A 17,459-nucleotide genomic window follows, 5' to 3' on the forward strand; every position below is an offset into this window, starting at 1 on the left:
GGAAACACAGACGCTTGCGGTGACGTACTCGTTTTTGAGTCTCTCGTTCTCCTCCTGCCAGGCGTGCGGTGTACCACCATGGGTTGGTCTATGCAGGGTGGTCAGCTGGCGTGCTCTGCGAGGACGGACTATTGCTTTGACAGACAGGGAGCTTGGAGCACGCAGGCTTGTCCGAGGATAGTCCATGCTCGGTGGACCGTAGCTGCCCCGCTGCCATGGCTGGCTATTGACTTGGTGCAACAGCTGTTCGGCCGCTGAGGGTGCTCGATTAGGACTAATAGGTTCGGGTCTTCGGCGCCATGATTCGAAGCCTGCGTTTCCCGGGGGACCAAATTGGTTGTTCATATCGATGGGAAGGAGAGGTAACGATATCAACTACCACGACTCCACGGAGAGGAACGAGGGACGGCGAACTTCAACCCGATGCTCGCGCCCATGTTTAATACTGGCGATGGTCCTGCGCGAAACGAGCGACAGACAGGATGAGCGTGATAAATGTCCACGTCTACTTCTGGACGACGGGAGTCGCAAAGCGCAGAGATGCACGGTGGCGACCTAGGTGTCTGCTTAACAGGACTAAGGCGGCGGAAAGTGTGGGTGGGCCAGATGCTGCCGCCCTGCCACCCAGCTTCAGGACCAGGGTATGTCGTGGGGCTGTGGGATGAAACGGCTTTTCCGGCCGGTAGGGGTAGGGTCAAGTCCCAACCGGCCACATGCCTTGCGTCCGTTCGCTGCAGATCTCACCATAAGGGGGCAACCGCGCAGACAGCTGTGGGAGTGGCCCACGAAAACAGCATAGTGGATTCTTTTCCGGTGAACCTGGGTTCAGATCGTCTCACATTGCAGCTGGGGTCAGTTCGGTGGGAGGACTTCTAGAGTCACAGATGAATACTGTACGGAATCATACATAAGATGCTGAATGATTGGCCGAGCTAGATGTAGCCGGACCACCTGCGCCTGTGATTCGGCCTGTGCAGACACAGCGTAGGTCACGAGTGAGATACGGTTATCACCACGGCCGTAGATTGTACCGTGATACGGTGCACACAAGGTCCGGACAACTCGAAAGGAGGGATCCACCGCTTCCACACGTTCCTGCCCCTATAGCACATGAACCATCACATAATCGCCCTTGAGTACCTCACTCCGGGGAAACGCAGCCCTACACGTTGGACACCCATTGCCTGAGTCAAGCCATAGCATTAGGCAACTCTCGCAATAGCAGTGGCCGCAGGGTGTAAAGGCTGGCGAGCACGCGAGCCCGCCCCGGAAGCATATTTGGCATGTCTCGTCATCCCAGTCGTACTGTCTGATCCAGGACTGTTTCACCCTCCGCTGGCGCTTTGCCGCCACGCACTGGTGACAGTAGAGCTGGGACACGTTAGAGAAAGCTTGGCTGACAAAGGCAGCGAGCGTACGTACAAGACCCAAACCGCTGAGCCGCCATTTCGGACCCCTCGAGAGCCTCTTGCTGCAGGAGCCGCACCTTCGTCGCAGAAACATCTCACCATGCGATGACAGTGAGAAGGGACAAAAGGGTTCGTAAGCTGTGTCAGCGTGCCGGTGAGAAAGAGGGATGCGGCTGTGAGGCGAGACCTGTAACATATATCCCCTCCGTGCGCCACCCCTGCTAGGCCCAAGGGGCTTGTGAATACGATACACACCTCGAGCTGTACTGTCCGCTTCATGGCAGCTCGGCGTGGCTACTACGAGAGCGTCAAGTTGAAGTGTCGAGGCAAGCGTACAAGCATAACTGTGAGAGTGCAAATAGCACATAGAGTAAAGAACGTGGGCTGGTCCCTAGGTGTCGAGGACTTGTATGCAAGGTGTTTTAAACAATGTGCAATAATCCCTTCGGTGAACACAATAAAATAGCCACTTTTTCTACGAAAGATAGGTACCCTCAAACGGACCCCTTCCTGGTGTCTGCACTAGGCGACTAAGGGTGAGTATGGCTACACCCAACGACCTGCCTCCCTCACCCCTACCTCGCCACTTCCACTGTCTCTTTCCGATGTCGGGCTGCAACCAGATGGTTTGATTCTTTTGGTCCGAAGGCACGTCGCACACGCGCACTCCCACCCGCGAAGTCTCTTGCAAATCGTTGAACGCTACTACAGAGCTTTCCCCCGTCGTCTGATGCACCCAAGAGCAGTGATCCGCACCCAAGAGGTAGGATGGCGCATTCACAGTCAGCTTGACCTCGACTGCCTCGAGTAGAACCTTTCGGCGCTTGGGGAACGGGTCGTCCCTGTCGCTCGGTCTTTTGCGCTTCGTAGCGGTCTCCGTTGCCGAGAAATCAGCGCGCGTGTCACCCTGCCGTGGCTGGCTCAGGTTGGCCTGCTCCTCGGCGTCGGCACTGACGCACGTGGATGCTGTCTCCGTATCACCGGTCTCTGTCGTTGGGACGGCCGTATTCGCCAGGTCTGTCTCGGGGTCTGGCGGTACCACTGTGAGATCGGCAGGGCAGCAGGTGTCCGGCGCAGCTCTGGTGAGGGGATTCGCTTCGGGAAGAGTCATTGGCTCCAAAGGCATTGTCGGCTGGGCGTATGAATCACTCAGGCAACCGCCCGTAGCTCCTTCAAGTCCTGACAGGATCGGCGTGCTAGTGCCGTGTTGCCGACATGGTGAGATGGGAGTCGTGCATTCGAGAAACGACACGTGCTGCCCCGGATCCGTTCTGCATAGTGCCTGCAGCTGCTCTTCGAGAATTTGTGCACCGAAGAACATGTCAGACTGGTCCGTGCCGTTGGTATGGAAAGAGCTGGAGTAGCCCTCAAGGAGAGCATCATTCCTTGTTGTTGGCGTAAAGACAGTACCAAGGCATTCTGGGAAGGGGATGCAGCTGGTAGTTAGTTGAGAGGAAGTCTCTTCGCTTCTGGAAGATGATGCCAGCGGAAGACGGGATAGCTCTCCGACCATCTCATCACCACTAGGAGTGGATAGCCAGTCCCCCCCCAACAAGGGCATGACGGTATGCGACGCCTGTCCGACGGTCTGCCATTCCTCGCCGGGCTGGTTCTGTGTGAGGTGCGGTTCTTCGTCACCGGGAAACTCGACTGGTCTTGTTGCAGTGGATAGTTGACTGGTCGATCCGAGGTTGTGGCTTCCGCTATCCCGACTTCCGTTGTAGGGCGCGGGCCCCTCCGTGTCAAAGTGGCCAGTACTTAGTCGTAGCGGAGGAAGAAGATCGAACATCGGAATGCGTGGTGGTCCTGGGGCCCGAGGCGTTGGTGACGTCGAGTCAGGGGGAGTCTGTAGTGCGACGTCCATGAGATGAGGCGACACAAATTTTTGCAACATCGATATGACACTGTCGCACTCTGAGGCCATCTTGGAAAGGGATTGGGAGAGAAACGGGTAACCACTTGCTTCCTTCTGGCCCACGCTGATGAATGAAGCCACCGCCTTCATGAGTTCGAGTATGAGTGGAGGATCCTCCAGCATGCTGTCGGCTGTCTCCTTGGCTTGTGCGGCATCCATGGCGGGCGACTTCGGCGGACGTCCCTCTTCTGTGGTAAGCATGGGGTATGTAGTGGATTGAGGCGAGTGGAAAGGGTGAAGCAGAACGGGACAGACGGAATGGGCCAAAGGCGGCCTTATGTACACTTTCGGTGGAATGGTTGGTGGTGGCCACAGTCTGCCCCATGTCTTCGCCCCTGACTTTGCGCAGCGCGAATTGTGGCCCCCTTGGGCCATGCATTGTTTGCAACGGCGGCCTACATCACTTGATGTTGTGTTGCTGGTACACGCAACACGAGAACGCCTTCGTTACACAAATGTGATCAGCAGGCCGCAGATAACCTGGAATCCTGTGCTTCCGTAGCGGAATAGAGCTATATTTTGTATGCACGTCGGCGAGCTCCAGCATTGTGCCGTGCGTCTCCGTAACTCGCCATCGTCATCTCACCATGTACGATAAGTAACCGCACTGCACGGTCTCCCCACGAATCCCCGTCCCCTCAACACATTACTCTCAACGGCACTAATAGCTGTCACGTAGTACAACACTCGAATCAACTCATGCAACGACCCATGGTATCTGGAGGCCACCCGCGTAGGCCACCCGCGTAGGCCACCCGCGTAGGCCACCTGGACGAGCCATCTCAACCACTGTGATCACATATGCCACCAACCCAACACGCACTGGCGTGGTAAAGCAGCACTTCCCCGAATCCACCCCTGGCCTCGCGTAACCAAACCCCATACGTTGCTTTTTCGGGTTCGGCGCGGCAGGGGTCCGTACGACGGCCGGCTGCTTGCAGAGCTGTCCCGCCCGAGGCGAGGCAAACACGGCGAGCAGCAGTGGAAACAGGACATGGCCCTCCGCGTCATTTGCACCACTGCTTCTTCCCTAAGGCGTCTTTGAGCAGCCAATGAAGTTGTATGTCTATTCTCTTCGCATCTGCAGCTGGAAACGGCGGGTGCATGGTGCTCACCGACGCTAGTCGCCGTCATCCTGTCCGTCTCTATTGTCCAAGATAGGTGCCCCACCCCCAGATTCCGGGCCAAAGTATTTCTCTCTCCGACCGGCGGCTTTCTCAATACCAAGAATCATGCTGTTCTGAACACGGAGCAATCTCTTTGCTGCAAAGCTTATGGCGGAAATGGAATCCATGTATCCACACGGGTGGTCCGCTGCGTCGAATCTGCAGGCCTTCGATAATCGTATAATCGTGTCCTGCAGCTCGAGGCTTCGGTAGATGGCTATTTTTAACTGTTCCAGTGGATACCTGTTGGAGCTTATCTTCTGCCGCGCCCGGCCTCTATACAGGCTGTCGTCCTCGGAAGAGTCGAGGGACTGCGTCTCGCCCAGGGCATCGCTGTCGTTGATGGAGTCGACGAGGCTATTGGTGCTTTGCGAGTCCACACTTCGCTGACTACTGCCTAGGGCACGTTAGGTGGTTCTTCTTAGGAACAGGCTCCTCACCAGATAGGTCAGTGCCTTCGGCGTCGCTGCCGGCCCATTCACTCGTGGAACTCATCTCACGTCGTGTCTCGCCGTACCTCAGAAAGTGTCAATTTTGCTCGGGCGATGCGTTTAAATAATTATGTACGGCCTGTCCCAATTTCGCACGTCGGTGGTGGAAAGCGGCCCGTACCGATCTACGTGTGGCCTCGGGAGAGAAAAGCCTATTGTGGTTGTAGTTAGCCAGGCTTACGGGTACGGAGCTATGGTCCCTCTACGGGGGCATCTAACGCTCACTCATCTCTGGAACAGCCTGTGTCTTCCCATGCATGGCTCCTCAACGGAAGTTGCTTGATTTCGGGCGGAGAACAGCCAGGAGTGGCTTCTCATCCAAGCATTCGATTCGGTTGGACAACCTTCTCCCGGAATGAGACCACAGCCCTATACATAATCGGTCTGTAGCGGCCGTCGTCCAGTTCAACAGTGGCAAGGGCATAACTACGGACCATACTATCCAGGCGACGTGATCATCTAGTGGCCGTTTCAGGTCTCCGCTCATCTAGATTCCCTGTTGTCAGTGAGAGAGAGGAATTCATGGGCCAAGTGCGCTGACTCTTCGTGCAGCACATCCTACACTCAACAGAAAGGAGATGCCTTGTAGATAGCACGTAAGCTCGGCTACTAGGCTGAAAACTACTCTAGATGCTCTTCTTGGCGTGAATGAGTGGAGAGTGTACGAATATCGCTACCCCGAGGCTTCTTACACCACGTAGGAGGATCAGCTGGGTGTGAGTAGCTTTTTGTATACTTCCCGCGCTTGATGAAGAGGCATTGTCGCGTGTGCTGGGCGTCATATTGCAGAAAGTCACATTACAAGACTCCTATGGGGTTTAAGCTTGCTCTCTTTCTATCTAACAGCATGGTTCATAAGGAGGTTGCCGACATTCTGCAGGAAGAAATCTCAGCTAGATACACCATTAGACGGCGAATCGTCACTTGCATGCTAAAGCTAGACGCTAGATTGGTACGGAATGTTATACTAGCTACAATCTACGGGCGTACGCAGACGAAAAATTCGTAATCGTAGCTGAGTGGCGTCACTCTAGATAGAATTTCATGCTAGTACACGTCCCACCAGCGGCGACCGCTGCTCAACGCTCCCATGTTCCCCCATCGCGGTGTATCTAGTCGTACCGCTTCATCTACGCCTTCGCGTTGCATCGATTCTCAACTGCTGCACTGCTTTCTCCAACTCAGGCGTAATCTTCAAATCGTTGGCCGGCAGCGTGAATATTGTGTGCAGATCGGAGACCAGAGCGTTCTCGAAACATTGCTCGGGGCTAATAAAACCTAGATCGACGGATAGAAGCATCATTTTCTGGTTTGTCAACTCACGACCCGCCTTCAGCACAGCCGTAGGGTCGCCAGCGTCAACCTGCTTGATTGTATGGAACCTCCCGTCCGAGTACGCACGGAACTGAACACGGATAGGCTCCGGTGACGGGCTTGCCTGGGCACGGCCAGGCGCGATGCTGTCCCTAGAAGAGGCGACGCTGCTGGACTCGGTGATGGGCGAAAGCCCCGCCCGTACGGATTCTACACTTTGTTTCCTGAAGTTTTGAATGCTTTGCTCGAGTGTCAAGCGCTCTATAGGCGGAGAGCACGTTCTTGTCGGCTCTGATAGACGCTCTTCGGCCACATTGGGGAGAGGACTCCATTGTCTCGACGCTTCATGCTCTGAGCCGAAGAAGGCATTATACTGACACTCGACTCTCGTCCTCTGTGATGGCTGCCACACGACAAGAATACCCCAGGCAGGTGTCCACCGCGATGGCGGAGCCATCACACACTCTCAACTCTAGTCCTGGCGGAAGTCGCAGTGTGCTTGGCAAAGTCGGCCGCCAAGCCACAAGCTGGCTGAGCCATCACCCTCTCGGACTGTGGCTGCCACACAGCGAGGTCGCCGGTCATGGGTGGCCTGGCCCGTGGGGGAGCCCTCACGCAACTGCCAACTGCAAGAACAGGGGCAGTGACGGATCCAAGCCTCAACTTGATATCCTGCGAGATCCCCAGCGAGAATGATGGGGTGTTGTACGGTTCGCCCGGTGCCCAACTTCCCCGTACGGGCGTTGACTTCCGCCACGTCCTCGACGGCCTGCAGTGAGATCGGCGGCCTTGTCTACGCCTCGGCGTTGGCTGCGCACGTCGGTGTGCTACTGGCGCTGATTCGCGAAGCCGGCAAGCTTCCCCCACCCACTTTTTCTGTCACCAAGTACTCATCGCATATCTCGTCATCCAGAAAAGTAAGAGAGAAGCGGATTGAGATGGAACGTGATGTGGTCTGCAGAGGCGCGTCAGTGGTGGTGGTCGATGATGTTCTTACCATGGGAAATACGCTTTTTGCGGTGTTACAGCTCTTGCGCAAAGCTGGAGTCGATGCGGAGGATGTCGACGGCATGGTCGTGGCCAAGTTCCCGTTTCATCGTGGCCGAGACCTATTGCGCCGCCTAGGCTTTGGAGGAATCAAAATTCAGAGTCTTTTAGTCTTGGGTGGTGCTTGAGAAAGAAAGAAGAGAATCCTGGATCGGTCAGTCGTCGACGGCGAATAAGAACTAGCGCACGCCCTGGGCGGGACCAATATCACGATTTCGCTTCTCTGCGAAATTTTACAGGTTTTTCGGAAGGTGTACTTATTCGCGTCAATGAGTGATCTGTCTCTGGCATCAGGAAGGCAATAATGGAAGTGACGTGGGCGCATCGAAGTTAGTTAATCCCTACAATTCTACCTACCCTGCGAATCCCATGCCCGCCATCGTGAGAAGCCAATGACTACCGATACGGTGGGATATAAGGTAAAGCGGCTGCGAACGAACCCCGCATATAAGCGACGCTACACTTTCCAATGTACGCAATTTTCAAATGCCGCCACGCAGCAATAAACCGACCTCATATCTACCCTACCCTGTAGTTAGTCCGACCCGAACGTCACACAATAATAGCACTACGAAAGATCTGCCCGCCCTTACTACCATTGCTGGCCCCACCATACCATCACATCGTCGCTCGGCTTTCACCCAGGTCCGCCAAACCTGGCTAGATCCCCTAGTGTGTACCTACAAGCCCACAGGCCATTGCATGCACGCCGTCAACCATCTCGCTGTGGCATCCAGATGGGGCAATTCAAAGCCAACATTAGTCCCATGCTGAAGTACACGAGCCACGGCCTGGACCTATCAAGCTGGTACGATTGGACGAAAGCATACTGAAAGAAGCTGAGATGTTTAAGAATACTGTACAAAACCAATGCCTTTTTCCGATATTGCTCCATATCTTCCTCGAATCCGAAACAACAAAACTGTTGTGATGCGCTGTGGAGAAGGTTGTTCAAGTGCCTTGTATTATTACAAAAGAGATAGCCGTTGAGGCTCTGTTTTATGCGTTCTCGATTGCATGAATCTGCTCTCCCAGAGCTTTCCTTCATCAATTCCTGTGTTCCGGATCTGTTCCTTCTGGTCTCACCATTTCAGGATCTTACACTTCCTGTCTCGTCATTCTCACCGCTAATGGCAGAATCTCAAACGAGCCTAGCGTCGCTGTAAGGTGGGCTCATCATCACACACCCCCCACTTGTGTGGTCAATTGACCACGCAAGTGTCATTGTTGTTGCCAATAGGTGGGGCTCCAAGGTGAGATCTCTGCTTGATTTGAGGGGTTAGAGCGTTGCTGTAATGATTGTAGTGCTCTTGTGGAGTTGGTCTGATGTTGTTGGGTCCTGTAGGTGGCGTTAGTGATGTGGTGATGCCCTCAATTGCTATTGTTCGTGAGTATGTGTTGAAGCCTCAATAGGCTTATTCGTGACTTGAACAATGCTTTCAGAGCGTTGAGGTCAGAGGCCGAAAGTGCATAAAGGAGTCACCTTCCCCTGCCAAAGGCCGGAATTTGATGTTCCTCCGTACATCGCTTTCATTATGCCTGCCGGTATGTTTGCTATGCTCTTTGTTTGAGTTTCGAGCTTTGCTAACGTGTGTGAGCAGCTTCAACATCCCATCAACGCCTTCAGCAGACCCGCGCCCAGGTGGCGGAAGCTCGGCGGCTGGCCGCCGAGCAGGCCGCCAAGAAGACCAACGCTCGCGAGAGCACTGATAACAACGACGACGATGAGGTCGAGACGCCCAGGAAGCGTCAGAAGGTGAGTTTTCGCGCTTTGCTCGTCTTAATCAGAAGCTCACAAAGCAGCGCGCCCCACAGCGCTTCGCCGACATATGGCTTGGGGAAGACCGCAGTGTCTCTCGATGTGAACTCATCCTCGGGCTAAAAAATGGGCATTGGATTATACGAACATTCGGTTCATCATTAGTGGTGCACAAAGACACTCCACTCGAGCGCGACATGCCAGGTATGGCACTACACCCTCATGAAGCGAACCATGTGGAATGGGCAGACGAATCCGGCGAAGGTCTCAGACTTGAGATCTACTGCCGGTCTCCTCGCGATTCTGGGGAACTTGTCTGGTTTGAGGACTTGCCAAGCCAGTGGGATTTGACCCAGAGGTCTATTTCTTCCACCAGCACCTTGAGTACACCTGGGCACGCAGATCCTCCAGATCGGTTGTATATCTTCGACAAGTCTATGTGCGTGAGCCCCGGCCCACGGGAATACCTCGCCTTAGATCCATGGACATGCACAATGTTTCTTGCTCGAAGGTATCCCCTTTCTGAAGTTGATAGTCTTCGAGCACGCACACGATTGCTTCAGGAATTGCCCGTGAGTACCCTTGTAAGCTTCGTTGGTTTTGCTCACAACTTCAGATTTCTGACTCCTTCGTGATCGATGAAGACGTACGCGAACATTATGGACACGCGTATCTCTTGAGTCCTTTGCGAGACGACATCGTACCTTTGCGGTCGTGTTCCCAGACAGAAAGTCTTGGGCGGAGGGTATTCTATAATCTTCTGAGGCTTGTCCATGCGCTACACTGCAGCGGGATTTATCACAGAAACATCGATCTCGACACTATCTGCATTACAGACAATCCTGATCTGTGTGATGTGGTAATCACTGAGTTCTCGAAGTTTTCAAGGGATTATCGCGATGCCATATCTGATTGTCGCCAGATCTTTCAGCTTCTCCACGAATTCATCGGGGGGAAGGATGTCCCTCCTTCCTGGCTTGGAAGCAAATACCTTGGAGACCTTTGGGCCCGTTTCATCGACACGAGGCATGCTTGGGACATTTCGGTGAAAGAAATCTACGAGAAACTTCAGTTAGGTTCAACTCAAGGAGCCAAGTCTTGGGATACAATCAAGGTTAGCAGGTCTTTTAGCATTCGCTTCACCTCCGTTTCAAGGACCAGCTACTTGGACGCAGACGATGTCAGGAGCTACCTGCGCTTTGCCGCAGTTGCCCTCTACCCAATCGCTGCTCACGATTCCAAAATCATCGGACTCCAGAGGAAGATGGAGGACCTGCTTTCCAAAGCCGAGCGTGACGGGCAAATAAGCATTGCTGATTACCATGTTTTCGAAACCCATTTGGAATGCAAATATGGCTGCACCTATGGCAAGGCGTTGGCAGATGAGCTTCCAGAGTCTCATATTCGAGGATCTCGGTCTCCGCTCTCGATTCTCTTGACTCTCAAAGTCCCTTACCATTCACGTTATGGGTTAGCAAATCTCAATCGGCTAATTCGGTTCGCCCCAGCTCTGGAACCAGCTTTGCAGTCAACGGACAAGTACGAGATCAAGGGACCGCTAGGTCTGAGTGGAATATTCGTCCCGTCAACCGACCTACATGCTCATATGAGGACAGCTGGTCTACAAACTACTATGGATGCTACACAGTCGAGGGATTGTTCTCTTGACCGTTACAAACTACCAGATTGGTCGCTGGTTACTTCCAACGAGCTGGCGCAGCTTTACCCTGTGGACAAAGCGGGGACGGTGCTCCTGGAAGACGGCTCCACGGAGAACTTAGGAAAATACCTTGCGCTATTTGCTGACAGGAAGGATTATCTCGACATTGCAACAACGCACCGATTAAGCAGCACTGACAACAGAAACGGAAACGATATTGACAATATTTCCCTCTTCAGCTCGATCAACACCACGAGCTTTCCTTTCCAATTTGGAAGGCGGGCTGGCTTCAAGCCTGGCGCTTCTGATCTACGCCTATCAGCGGATACGCGTGGCTCAAGAACTCAGCGCTGGATAGATGGTCATGCTATGCCTAGGCGTCGGATGAAAGGAGACATAGAACCGACACGTTGGACTTGAATATCTTGCTATGATCCCTCTCGTCATTGTCTTTGCATAGTCCAAAGGGGCATAGCCACAACAGTAGCAGTGATGAGAATCGATTCCAACCATCTCTAATCGTTGAATGGGGTGCCTGTGCTCGGAGACAGTGGCCTGGCAGTCGCAATACTGCCACGCTACTATGTGGCATTAACAAATCACCAAGCCCGGAGTTACTAGCAAATCAAAAGCATCTAGAAGAAGCACTTAAAACCCACGAGGACATCTGTTACTGGAAACTATGGAGTCCAAGCGGGTTCTGTTCTCGACAATCGAAGGCATAAGGCAACAGCAGCGCAACGCCATGTTATTTGACTTCTAACTCCCCCCCATGCGTAAACTTGAGAGCACAGACGCAGGTTTTGCGATAGTTGTAGTCTAAGAGATTCGTTAGAGACCCAATAGTTCGGTGTCAAGTGCACGTCTCACGAATTGCGTAGTGTCGGGTAAGCTCGAGCTTCTTAGAAATGGCTCCCCGATCACACGTCTCCGTCGTTATGGACACCAAGTATTGAAACTTGTCTTGGTTCTCTCATGATTTCCAAACCCATGCTTTCCTCACCGCCTTCGATGCCCTACCGTGGCGGTATGGCAGGCGTGCATTGCTCCTGGATTGTGGTGACATTAGGATGGTTGTTTGAGTCGGCCCTGAGTCTAGTCTCATGGTAAGTTGCGCTCGAAACGCGACTATCGGCCCTCGAAGCACACAAAGCTAGCGAGATTCGCGGCTGTTCGAGCATGACGCACAGCTACCGGTATAATTATCATTCTTGTCCATTTGCAAAGCATGCTCGAGGTACTGTTTCACTGTGACTGATCTCGTGCTACGGCATGCTACATTGAAGCGCGACTTGGCAAAGCGTCTATAGTCATGCCGTATGAAGCTGCGCGAATACTAGTTAAATCTGCCTGATAACCACCCACAGTATCAAACAGGCTGAAAATCAAGATCTTGTAACTCGAACCCCCTTGAAAGGAATCCGCGGAGAGAGAGGCGGACCTCGTCACGCAACGCTCCCTTGGCCGAGACTAAACGCTGTTAGCATAGTCACTACGCAGGGCCGAGGATCAGAATTGACTCGCCAACTACCAGGGTCCGCTCGTTGTTACCCGTGCTATGATTCCCCATACCGGTTCGGGGTGTGTCTAGCGCCGAGCTTTCTTGCACCGCGTCGGTGGTCGTCCGGCCCTCTGCCACCTGCTGTTCTCTTAAATTAGCTTCCGTGCTGAGGATCTCCCAGACGTTAGGCACCCCTGGGTGGATCGTGAAGCGTCCGTGGCTCGAAGTCTCTGTTTCCATTTCAATGCCGTTGTAAATAGACACATGGAAGATCTGCTCGCAAGGCGTCTGTCAGCTGCTTTCCTCGGATATGTGGTCAACGTACATAGCTTTCTCCTGCGCCGTCTGCGTGAAATAGATCATTGATGGTCGGCGTGACAGCCTGCCGTGCGTCTGCAGTAGTCAGCGAGGCACCCAACGTCACAGCACGCCTCATACCAATGTTGTTGACATGCCATAGTACGTGAACGCGCCTTGTCTTGCGCTGGCCCCGCGCTCGTCCATGCACGAGCTTTTGGAGGTGTGGAAGAGCGGCCGCGATCCCAAAATCCTGCACGAAGAAGAGAACATGCTCAAAGTCCCAGACCCGCAGGCTTGAGCCGTGAGGGCCACTGAACAGCATCCTCGACTGGACGGATATGTCTCTGTGTAGCTCGGCCCGGTCATGGAGGCGGCTAGTGAACCCTTGTCGCCGCTGGATGAACAGCTCGAACCGCCGGACTGGGTCTGGCGACCAGGATGTGATGGTGAATGGGTGGCTCGAGAACAGGGATACTGAAGGAACCCAGATATTGACGTACTGGCCCGCGTCGATGACTAGCGGCCTGGACACCGTGATCGTTGCCTTGACGGTGCCGTGACTGCTTGTGACGTCGATACGCGGCAGTGGTAGCCCTAGCTGCTTGTTGTAGAGGATGGTGTGTCCCAGTTGAAATAACGTGAGCGCAGTGATGAGGCCCCCATACGCATACATGAACGGCCATCGAGACCATGCTACCGCCCGTAGGTGCATGACCGTACCCGCCGCCACGCCGCCAGCCAGTGCTTGGTGCAGCCGTACGAAAAGCTCGTAGTACCGCCGGCGCAGGATAGGACCGATCAATGTTGACAGGAGCAGAAGACCGGCGGCCTACAATGCGTGCTCGTCAGCCGTAGTCCGTCCCAATTCCACCAGGTCACTAACTGTTACGGGATACACATCAACCGAGTTGTTCCTTTCCATGGAGACGCCGCGCGCTACGACAACAATGCTATGCAAAACGACATGCGCTGTGGTCATGAGACCGCAGGCCCGATGTACAAGCAAAAACGTCCTCAGTCGAAGGCCGAAAAGGTCAGCCAAGAAGCTCAGGTGCATGGAAAGAAGCAGTGGCGCCGCGTTCACGAGAGCGAGCTGTCCTGCTCGCGACATATACAAGCTTGTCGACTGGGCCCCGACGCAGAGGCCTGCCACGTTGCTTGCGACGTACACCACGTGCGTCAGGGTGAACCACACAGTCCACGGCCCTATGAGAGAATGGCGACCGATGGTGAATCGATGAAAAACGAGCTTCCGGATCTGTAAGAGCAGGAGTCTAAGACCGCGACGCAGAAGAGGCAGGATGCAGCTGATAACAAAGAGTGATGTGAAGAACAGACCGGTACAGATTGCGTAGAGTGCCGGTGGGCTGACTTTGTGGATCATATTCTCCCCTCCTCTCCGTGGTGGTCGACAAGGAGGGCACGTCACAAAGTTCTATCAAGGCCTATCTTAAAGAGGAAGCTCTGCAGTCGAAACTGGACTGCGCCAGCCACTTCCAGGCAAAGCCCCACGTCTCGACGGGAAATGGGTTTCACGGCCCCATGTATCTATATACGATCGAATGTCTGCGCTTCGGTCGTTCCATGGTGGCAGAAGAGGAGCATCTCCAATGCACGCTTTACGTGATCAAGCTACACGCAATGCCGAGGTCTACTGTAGACTGCGGCTCGAGGATAGGAAAGACGACGCGCGCGCTCTTGCGGCGTGGCAGACACAGAAGAACAGTCTGTCATCCGACCACGCACGGCGCTGCGTCCGCGGTCTGCTGAAGAATACCCTTTTGAAGGAGGCCCTCGGCCCTCTTCTCGATATACCCGGTATGCGGTCGGGGCTACTCATCAGTACTATACACAAGCTTTTAACAGCCAAGGCTGATGAGGTACCTTGCCCGCCTTTCTGAGTGGCGTCCGCCCCGACTAAGCTGTACGCAGGAAGCCAAGGCGTATTTGGACCATACACATGCCCTCTGGGTACGAATAGCGGGAAGCAAGGAGGCCACAGCCAAACTCGGGCCCGAGGACGTGCAGGCTCTGCACTTGCGCTGTCCGCGGTTCTGCACGGGCGATGCGGCCTTGATCACCAAACAGATGGAGCAGGGCGCCATCTTCCGCGCCTTCACTCCAAACGAGCGGAGCGCCATACTCGCGGCGATTCTCAGCATCGAGACGATTATAACATCTCTACGCACCTTCTCCCAGGACATCCACGTCCTCCAAGTCTGCGCCACCAGCATGCGCCATATCGTGACGCCGCGAGGCCAGACGATTCGTCAGGCGTTGCTGGGCTGTTACAGGCCAGTAGAACGCGCACAAGAGAGCAATGACACGGCCTCCGCAGCTGGCATTGCTATCCAGGAACTATGGGTATTTATGCTCGGCAACCTCCAGGGCATGGCGAACCCTATATCAGCATCGAACAAGAGACTCGCAGGACCCATCACCGAAGCTTCGCGCGATGTTCTAGTACAGGCGGCGGAGTATGCGCAGCAGCTGGGTTTTCGGTCCACGGAGATACAGAGACATGTGCATGCGACGGAGAGAGGGTCCGGCGACATTGCCGATCCGAAGCGCTGTCACAGAACAGACACGGTGCCGGCCCTACACAAAGACGCCCTGGCCAGCCTCGTGGTCAAACATACCACTGAGCGTCTGTCCAGAAGGTGCGGCCGTCCGAAGAAGGACAGCTACCAGCTTGACCGGGGGCTGCTCACTCGCGGCAACCTGCAGGCTGACCTGGCATCGCTCGACGTGCGTGGGCCGGAACTCACATCTTTCTTCGTGCTGCGGTGTCAGTATAATGCGTTCTTCGGCTCAGAGCATGAAGCGTCGAGACAAGGGAGTCCTCTCCCCAATGCGGCTGAAGAGCGTCTATCAGAGCCGACAAGAACGTGCTCTCCGCCTGTAGAGCGCTTGACACTCGAGCAAAGCATTCGAAACTTCAGGAAACAAAGCGTAGAGTCCGTACGGGCCGGGCTTTCGCCCATCACCGAGTCCAGCAGCGTCACCTCTTCTAGGGAAAGCATCGCGCTTGGCCGTGCCCAGGCAAGCCCGTCACCGGAGCCTATCCGTGTTCTGTTCCGTGCGTACTCGGACGGAAGGTTCCATACAATCAAGCAGGTTGACGCTGGCGACCCTACGGCTGTGCTGAAGGCAGGTCGTGAGTTGACAAACCAGAAAATGATGCTTCTATCCGTCGATCTAGGTTTTATTAGCCCCGAGCAATGTTTCGAGAACGCTCTGGTTTCCGATCTGCACACAATATTCACTCTACCAGCCAACGATTTGAAGATTACGCCGGAGTTGGAAAAAGCAGTGCAGCAGTTGAGAACCGATGCAACGCGAAGGCGCAGATGAAGCGGTGCGACCAGACACACCGCGATGGAGGAACATGGGAGTGTTGAGCAGCGGTCGCCGCCGGTGAGACGTGTACCAGCATGAAATTCCACGCAAAATGACACTATTCAGCCACAATTACGAATTTGTCGTCTGCGTACGCCCGTAGATTGTAGCTAATATAACATTCCGTCCCAGTCTAGCGTCCAGCTTTAGCATGCAAGTGACGATTTGCTATCCAATGCAGCTACCTGAGATTTCTTCCTGCAGAATGTCGGCAACCTCCTTATGAGCCCTGCTGCTAGATAGAAAGAGAGCAATTTTAAACCCCAAAGGAGTCATGTACTGTGACTTTCTGCTATATGACGGCCAGCACACGCGACAATGCCTATCTATCAAGCGCGGGAATTATACAAACACCCAGCTGATCCTCCTACGTGATGTAAGGAGCCTCGGGGTAGCGATGTTCGTTCACTCCTCTCCACTCATTCACGCCAAGAAGAGCATCTAGAGTAGTTTTTAGCCTAGTAGCCGAGCTTACGTGCTATCTACAAGGTCTCTCCTTTCTATCGAGTGTAGGATGTGCTGCACGAAGAGTCAGCGCACTTGGCCCATGAATTCCTCTCTCTAACCGACAATAGGAAATCCAGATGAGCGGAGACCTGAGACGGCCACTGGATGAGCACGTCGCCTAGATAGTATGGTCCATACTTATGCCCTTGCCACTGTTGAACTGGACGACGGCCGCTAAAGACCGATTATGTATAGGGCTGTGATCTCATTCCGGGAGAAGGTTGTCCAACCGAATCGAATGCTTGGATGAGAAGCCACTCCTGGCTGGTCTCCGCCCAAATCAAACAACGTCCGTCGATGAGCTATGCATGGGAAGACACAGGCTGTTTCAGAGGTGAGTGAGCGTTAGATCCTCCCGTAGAGGGACCATAGCTCCGTACCTATAAGCCTAGCTAACTACAACCACAATAGGCTTTTCTCTCCCGAGGGCACGCGTAGATCGGCACGGGCCGCTTTCCACCACCGACGTGCGAAATCGGGACAGGCCGTACATAATTATTTAAACGCATCGCCCGAGCAAATATTGAAACTTTCTGAGGTACAGCGAAACACGACGTGAGATGAGTTCCACGAGTGAATGGGCCGGCAGCGACGCCGAAGGCACTGACCTATCTGGTGAGGAGCCTGTTCCTAAGAAGAACCAGCTAACGTGCCCTAGGCAGTAGTCAGCGAAGTGTGGACTCGCAAAGCACCAATAGCCTCGTCGACTTCATCAACGACAGCGATGCCCTGGGCGAGACGCAGTCCCTCGACTCTTCCGAGGATGACAGCCTGCACAGAGGCCGGGCGCGGCAGAAGATAGGCTCCAACAGGTATCCACTGGAACAGTTAAAAATAGCCATCTATCGAAGCCTCGAGCTGCAGGACACGAACATACGATTATCGAAGGCCTGCACATTCGACGCAGCAGACCACCCGTGTGGATACATGGATTCCATTTCCGCCATAAGCTTTGCAGCAAAGAGATTGCTCCGTGTTCAGAACAGCATGA

The 17,459-nt window shown here is 54.2% G+C and overlaps 7 protein-coding genes across 7 annotated transcripts; 3 read left to right on the forward strand and 4 right to left on the reverse strand.

Annotated features, from left to right (window-relative positions):
• Window positions 1-957: 957 nt before the first annotated feature.
• Window positions 958-1,650, reverse strand: F5Z01DRAFT_669312 (uncharacterized protein; the record flags this gene model as incomplete). Its single annotated transcript, XM_046264413.1, has 2 exons — window positions 1,423-1,650; window positions 958-1,371 (listed from the first exon to the last, which is right to left on the reverse strand). Coding segments are annotated over exons 1-2 (334 nt in total), but the record flags the coding sequence as incomplete, so codon positions are not given.
• A 226-nt stretch (window positions 1,651-1,876) lies between these two features.
• F5Z01DRAFT_515843 (uncharacterized protein) lies at window positions 1,877-3,570 on the reverse strand. Its single transcript, XM_046260388.1, has one exon. The coding sequence runs from the start codon at window positions 3,523-3,525 to the stop codon at window positions 1,885-1,887; it is 1,641 nt and encodes a 546-aa protein (XP_046113317.1). The 5' UTR covers window positions 3,526-3,570; the 3' UTR covers window positions 1,877-1,884.
• A 2,537-nt stretch (window positions 3,571-6,107) lies between these two features.
• On the reverse strand, window positions 6,108-6,752 carry F5Z01DRAFT_641237 (uncharacterized protein; the record flags this gene model as incomplete). The annotated part of the gene is made up of 1 exon (XM_046262571.1): window positions 6,108-6,752. One exon carries the CDS (start codon window positions 6,750-6,752, stop codon window positions 6,108-6,110), a length of 645 nt encoding a protein of 214 aa, XP_046113318.1.
• Window positions 6,753-6,869: 117 nt separating this feature from the next.
• Window positions 6,870-7,616, forward strand: F5Z01DRAFT_515859 (phosphoribosyltransferase-like protein). The gene has a single exon (XM_046260389.1). It carries the CDS (start codon window positions 6,988-6,990, stop codon window positions 7,468-7,470), a length of 483 nt encoding a protein of 160 aa, XP_046113319.1. The 5' UTR covers window positions 6,870-6,987; the 3' UTR covers window positions 7,471-7,616.
• A 1,082-nt stretch (window positions 7,617-8,698) lies between these two features.
• On the forward strand, window positions 8,699-11,271 carry F5Z01DRAFT_669320 (uncharacterized protein). Its single transcript, XM_046264414.1, has 4 exons — window positions 8,699-8,887; window positions 8,944-9,098; window positions 9,146-9,673; window positions 9,718-11,271. The coding sequence occupies exons 1-4, from the start codon at window positions 8,878-8,880 to the stop codon at window positions 11,179-11,181; spliced, it is 2,157 nt and encodes a 718-aa protein (XP_046113320.1). The 5' UTR covers window positions 8,699-8,877; the 3' UTR covers window positions 11,182-11,271.
• A 753-nt stretch (window positions 11,272-12,024) lies between these two features.
• Window positions 12,025-14,006, reverse strand: F5Z01DRAFT_669324 (uncharacterized protein). Its single transcript, XM_046264415.1, has 5 exons — window positions 13,446-14,006; window positions 12,701-13,391; window positions 12,588-12,655; window positions 12,286-12,535; window positions 12,025-12,231 (listed from the first exon to the last, which is right to left on the reverse strand). Exons 1-5 carry the CDS (start codon window positions 13,944-13,946, stop codon window positions 12,131-12,133), a joined length of 1,611 nt encoding a protein of 536 aa, XP_046113321.1. The 5' UTR covers window positions 13,947-14,006; the 3' UTR covers window positions 12,025-12,130.
• Window positions 14,007-14,023: 17 nt separating this feature from the next.
• F5Z01DRAFT_754521 (uncharacterized protein) lies at window positions 14,024-16,102 on the forward strand. Its single transcript, XM_046267112.1, has 2 exons — window positions 14,024-14,442; window positions 14,495-16,102. Exons 1-2 carry the CDS (start codon window positions 14,125-14,127, stop codon window positions 15,914-15,916), a joined length of 1,740 nt encoding a protein of 579 aa, XP_046113322.1. The 5' UTR covers window positions 14,024-14,124; the 3' UTR covers window positions 15,917-16,102.
• The last annotated feature ends 1,357 nt before the right edge of the window (window positions 16,103-17,459 follow it).

Source organism: Emericellopsis atlantica (assembly GCF_019669845.1).
Source record: "Emericellopsis atlantica unplaced genomic scaffold F5Z01scaffold_74, whole genome shotgun sequence".
Classification (NCBI taxonomy): domain Eukaryota; kingdom Fungi; phylum Ascomycota; class Sordariomycetes; order Hypocreales; family Bionectriaceae; genus Emericellopsis; species Emericellopsis atlantica.

Coding starts and splice junctions, on each gene's coding strand:
- F5Z01DRAFT_669320 (XM_046264414.1), top strand. Junction 9,099..9,145: donor CGCCCAGGAAGCGTCAGAAG/GTGAGTTTTCGC, acceptor CTCACAAAGCAG/CGCGCCCCACAGCGCTTCGC. Junction 9,674..9,717: donor GATTGCTTCAGGAATTGCCC/GTGAGTACCCTT, acceptor TCACAACTTCAG/ATTTCTGACTCCTTCGTGAT.
- F5Z01DRAFT_669324 (XM_046264415.1), bottom strand. CDS start 13,946: ATGATCCACAAAGTCAGCCCACCGGCACTCTACGCAATCTGTACCGGT. Junction 12,536..12,587: donor ACGGCGCAGGAGAAAGCTAT/GTACGTTGACCA, acceptor CCTTGCGAGCAG/ATCTTCCATGTGTCTATTTA. Junction 12,232..12,285: donor CGAGCGGACCCTGGTAGTTG/GCGAGTCAATTC, acceptor AACAGCGTTTAG/TCTCGGCCAAGGGAGCGTTG.
- F5Z01DRAFT_515843 (XM_046260388.1), bottom strand. CDS start 3,525: ATGCTTACCACAGAAGAGGGACGTCCGCCGAAGTCGCCCGCCATGGAT.
- F5Z01DRAFT_515859 (XM_046260389.1), top strand. CDS start 6,988: ATGATGGGGTGTTGTACGGTTCGCCCGGTGCCCAACTTCCCCGTACGG.
- F5Z01DRAFT_754521 (XM_046267112.1), top strand. CDS start 14,125: ATGTCTGCGCTTCGGTCGTTCCATGGTGGCAGAAGAGGAGCATCTCCA. Junction 14,443..14,494: donor TAACAGCCAAGGCTGATGAG/GTACCTTGCCCG, acceptor AGCTGTACGCAG/GAAGCCAAGGCGTATTTGGA.